General features: G+C 33.0%; 1 protein-coding gene across 2 annotated transcripts; it reads right to left on the reverse strand.

Moving 5' to 3' along the window:
- Positions 1 to 202: 202 nt before the first annotated feature.
- On the reverse strand, positions 203 to 3,276 carry LOC110019468 (gibberellin-regulated protein 6-like). Of its 2 annotated transcripts, none has more exons than XM_020717133.1 (4): positions 3,042 to 3,270; positions 2,883 to 2,933; positions 2,754 to 2,787; positions 203 to 727 (listed from the first exon to the last, which is right to left on the reverse strand). In XM_020717133.1, exons 1-4 carry the CDS (start codon positions 3,117 to 3,119, stop codon positions 546 to 548), a joined length of 345 nt encoding a protein of 114 aa, XP_020572792.1. In that variant the 5' UTR covers positions 3,120 to 3,270; the 3' UTR covers positions 203 to 545. The 2 variants fall into 2 exon arrangements, with proteins under 2 accessions (XP_020572792.1, XP_020572793.1); XM_020717134.1 differs by lacking the exon at positions 203 to 727 and adding an exon at positions 1,284 to 1,813 and having other exon boundaries at positions 3,042 to 3,276.
- Between the last annotated feature and the right edge of the window lie 1,600 nt (positions 3,277 to 4,876).

A 4,876-nucleotide genomic window follows, 5' to 3' on the forward strand; every position in this document is an offset into this window, starting at 1 on the left:
GAACAACGATCTTTTTTTTGACAGTCCTACAAAACCTCGTTAAGCCTTTATAGCTATGATCACATTAATTGGCGCGTTTTCGTTCCTTCTTTATTTTAACGAACATATATCCAGTTCAGTGCAATTACCGAGTTGAAGATTTCCTATCAGAAGAAGTGCGTGAGGTTTCTATGAAAAGATGCATGACCATAGAAAAGCTTATTGTTGCAATTATTATATGAATATTACACTGTTCCATGCCCTGAAGATTTTCATTGATCATCACGTTAGTTTGGATTTCGTACAATCTAAACTTACCAGCATATGTCGCTACTCAAGAACTAGAATTGAAAGCTACCAGACAGCATAAAGATAAAATTGGAAATAAGTACTCATGATCCGCAGAATATAACTCTGCAAAACCTCAGAATGCCTCCCACCAAACATTTTCCTCAAGTAAAAGCTCTAGGGTTTGGTTGGGCAAAGGGAAGTAATACAAATAACGCTTAAAAATGGATGATAAAGCAAATATCAGATTAGGTCATGATAATAGAATTCTGATGAATTTAGGGGCATTTTGGGCCACCCCTCTTGGTCTTCCAGTTGTTGTAGCAGGGGCAGACCCCCTTGTTACCGTAATATCCCGGAGGCACGCATAGGCACTTGCTGCAGCACTTGTTGCAGAAGAAAAGGCATGGTTTCTTGTATTGTGTCTGGGAGCATCTCCTGCTACACTGAGAGGGGCATTCTGTAGGAGATGGCAGGATATATTAGCATGAAGTAAAAGAGTTATGGTTTAAATCCTTGTAAATGATGGGACTTTCATCAAATGTTCTAACATTAAAAATAGTGACCATTTTAGATAGCAAAAGCGTAAATTAATATATATAAAGCACTCGAAACTTGATAATACAAGAATTTTAGTGCTGATAAGTTCATTTTTTGGTTTGAGAGGTAGAGAAAATTTGAGTTAGGATATATTAAAATGTTGATTAGAATGTTTCTCAACTAAAATTAATCAAGAAAGGTCAAATCTTTCATATTGCATTCATCTCGGAATGCATTCAACCATGAACTCATGGTGGGTTGATCCACGATTCCACGCTAAAGATGTGATCTTTTTTTTGACAGTCCTACAAAACCTCGTTAAGCCTTTATAGCTATGATCACATTAATTGGCGCGTTTTCGTTCCTTCTTTATTTTAACGAACATATATCCAGTTCAGTGCAATTACCGAGTTGAAGATTTCCTATCAGAAGAAGTGCGTGAGGTTTCTATGAAAAGATGCATGACCATAGAAAAGCTTATTGTTGCAATTATTATATGAATATTACACTGTTCCATGCCCTGAAGATTTTCATTGATCATCACGTTAGTTTGGATTTCGTACAATCTAAACTTACCAGCATATGTCGCTACTCAAGAACTAGAATTGAAAGCTACCAGACAGCATAAAGATAAAATTGGAAATAAGTACTCATGATCCGCAGAATATAACTCTGCAAAACCTCAGAATGCCTCCCACCAAACATTTTCCTCAAGTAAAAGCTCTAGGGTTTGGTTGGGCAAAGGGAAGTAATACAAATAACGCTTAAAAATGGATGATAAAGCAAATATCAGATTAGGTCATGATAATAGAATTCTGATGAATTTAGGGGCATTTTGGGCCACCCCTCTTGGTCTTCCAGTTGTTGTAGCAGGGGCAGACCCCCTTGTTACCGTAATATCCCGGAGGCACGCATAGGCACTTGCTGCAGCACTTGTTGCAGAAGAAAAGGCATGGTTTCTTGTATTGTGTCTGGGAACATCTCCTGCTACACTGAGAGGGGCATTCTGTAGGAGATGGCAGGATATATTAGCATGAAGTGAAAGAGTTATGGTTTAAATCATTTACATCCTTGTAAATGATGGGACTTTCATCAAATGTTCTAACATTAAAAATAGTGACCATTTTAGATAGCAAAAGCGTAAATTAATATATATAAAGCACTCGAAACTTGATAATACAAGAATTTTAGTGCTGATAAGTTCATTTTTTGGTTTGAGAGGTAGAGAAAATTTGAGTCAGGATATATTAACATGTTGATTAGAATATTCTCAACTAAAATTAATCAAGAAAGGTCAAATCTTTCATATTGCATTCATCTCGGAATGCATTCAACCATGAACTCATGGTGGGTTGATCCACGATTCCACGCTAAAGATGTGGTTAATGAAGAGCATGATTAACAATCATAAAATTGCTTAATATTCCATTTAAGGAAATATTGAATTTCAAATATTCCTTTGATTCACATGTTATAGTTTAGAAGGGCATACGTTATTCATTAAATCTTAAATTAGGTTATGATGAACTTTCCACAAGAACCTATAGCAATATATGTGGGGGCAGATCCATTTTCTTCTATTTTTTTTATTTAATTTACTTTTATTGATGTTTTAATTTAAAACTAAATATATTTAACCTGATAAATTTAAACACATTTTATCTCTATTTTGTCGTAGGGTTGGATCTATTTTTAAAAAGTAATTTTAAATATTTTTTAAAACATATTTACTTATTTAAAAAAGAAAATTACAAAATAAATTTAGAACAAATATATTTTTAAAAGCAAAAGAAAAAAGAAAAAAATTAACTTTTTAAACGTTTGTTTTATAAATAACAAAGTTTCTAGAGCTCCCTAAGTAGTTTTCTTTTTTTTTTTAAGTACAAAATGACGAAATAATTATTTGAACATGTCAAAAACAAAAAAAAGAGAAGGATATCACTCACGGTAAATCCTCAGACTTCGTTGTCCATACTTCGCCTGTTAGGCATAAAGAGGAGAGAAATACTCATTACCTAGTAGAGGGCACGACAGAAATGAAGATTAAAGTCGTTCAGATACACATAGCACTTTACCTTGTTCGGAAGATATTGCTCTGCATCATCATTGGCCTTATTTGCCCAAACCTTCAAAGTAAGAAATGGAAAATAACCGATTTATTAGAATGCACATCACTAAGGCATCAAACCCCTGTATTTATCTACTGACAGCCTACTTTAATAACTAAGGCTCACCACAGAGTTTGATTCGGCCATCAAAATGGCGAAGATAGCAACAAACAAGAAGAAAAGAAAGTTAGCTGCAATGGCCATTGCTGCTCGAGAGCGAGATCAGGAAGAAGCAGCTTAGTAAAATAGAGTTGTAAGAGGATGCATATAAATGCATCGAGTTGGGGGGCTTAAATAGAGAAATGAAGCAATGGTTGCAGACCTCTCAGACAAGAAGCCCTTATCCTTGGAAGGAACTACACTATCTACCCCTGCAGTTCCACAATATCTTTGGACTTATGTATGCTCTACCTAACGGTAATCTTCGATTTATCTATATAAATATTATCATTTTATATAATGTTTGAAAAATTATTTTTCACCTTTTAAAAATAAACTAATAACATTTTAAATGTGATATATCAAATGTATGATAAATATAGAAAAAATAAATTTTTGAAATTGATATGTAAAAAATTAAGTATTTAGTAATATTTATGTAAATGCCGTTAAATCTTTTGTCTTCTCTGGGACTCCAATTTTTTTTTTTTTTTTTTTTACATTTTAAATGTGATATATCAAATGTATGATAAATATAGAAAAAATAAATTTTTGAAATTGATATGTAAAAAATTAAGTATTTAGTAATATTTATGTAAATGCCGTTAAATCTTTTGTCTTCTCTCTGACTCCCATTTTTTTTTTTTTTTTGAGAAGTTTAGTCTTGTACGCATGATTACCACCGCAACGCTTTGGGTCCTCATTTTTTGAATAAGATATAATTTGTTTAAATTTACATTTTTAATTATTTTTAAAATATATGTACCATGTAAATAATTTATTAATATTTTGTTACAATAATCAAAAATTAAAATAGTCCTGAATATTAACATAATTACTTATAAAAGTAAATTTTGTATTACAATCCATGTAAAATAATGGCAATGACATTCATCCTCTGGTTCCTTGTTTTATTTGTACAGATTTCATTTTTCAATTGTACAGGAAAAAAAAAGTAATGGTCTTTTTTTTAGTTGATCAGATTCTTCTGTAAGGCTCTCCCAGGTTTAATATTAAACCAAGTTATAAAATTCTTGAGCAACGCTAATCATGCAGGAGACTCCGGACCAAAACCCTAAACGTCCTGGTGGGGTAGAGTAATGGTCAATACGATATCTTACCCGCTGCCAAAAACACTGGCGTAGTGGCAGATGTGTCAGAAAGGGGCATTAAATTTGAAAGCTCGCGGTTGAAGGGCAATTTTTTTACCGCAAAAAAAATCTATATATAATTTAATTTGGGTATATTTTTTTTCTAAAAAAATATATATAATATTATTCTTTGTTTTAATTATGTAACTGAGAAGGTAGACAATGTTGGATATTTAGAAAAGTGAAAGTATAAATTTACTTTCTTGAATGCTACTGTTTGATTACAGCAATCTCCGCTAGCAATTATTCTCAAATTCCTAGTGGAAGGGGGCTTAACACAATACACCAAGCATCCCTACGAACCAATTCTGGTCTCTGTGTAGCTATTTATTGTATTAAAATCATTCACCATCTTTTTTATAGTCTTGTCTTACACTGACAACATAAATTTATCATCTAAGGATTAATATTTGTCAGGCAGAATAGAAGAGCTGGCAGGCAGATCGGTAAAGACAAGCCGATCGAATCAAGTCCTACCAACCCTAAAATTATCAAAGACTGGTCGGTAACATCGATTTAGTACAGTCATACGGGCAGGTCTTGCATAACCAAAGACCAGTTGATTTCAACCGACCGAACTAGTGCGAAATAGAGCAGAAACCGAAAAAATATTAGTAATCTAGTGCGAAATAGAGCAGAAACCTAAAATAT

This window comes from Phalaenopsis equestris, unplaced genomic scaffold (genome assembly GCF_001263595.1).
Source record: "Phalaenopsis equestris unplaced genomic scaffold, ASM126359v1 Scaffold000058, whole genome shotgun sequence".
Lineage (NCBI taxonomy): Eukaryota > Viridiplantae > Streptophyta > Magnoliopsida > Asparagales > Orchidaceae > Phalaenopsis > Phalaenopsis equestris.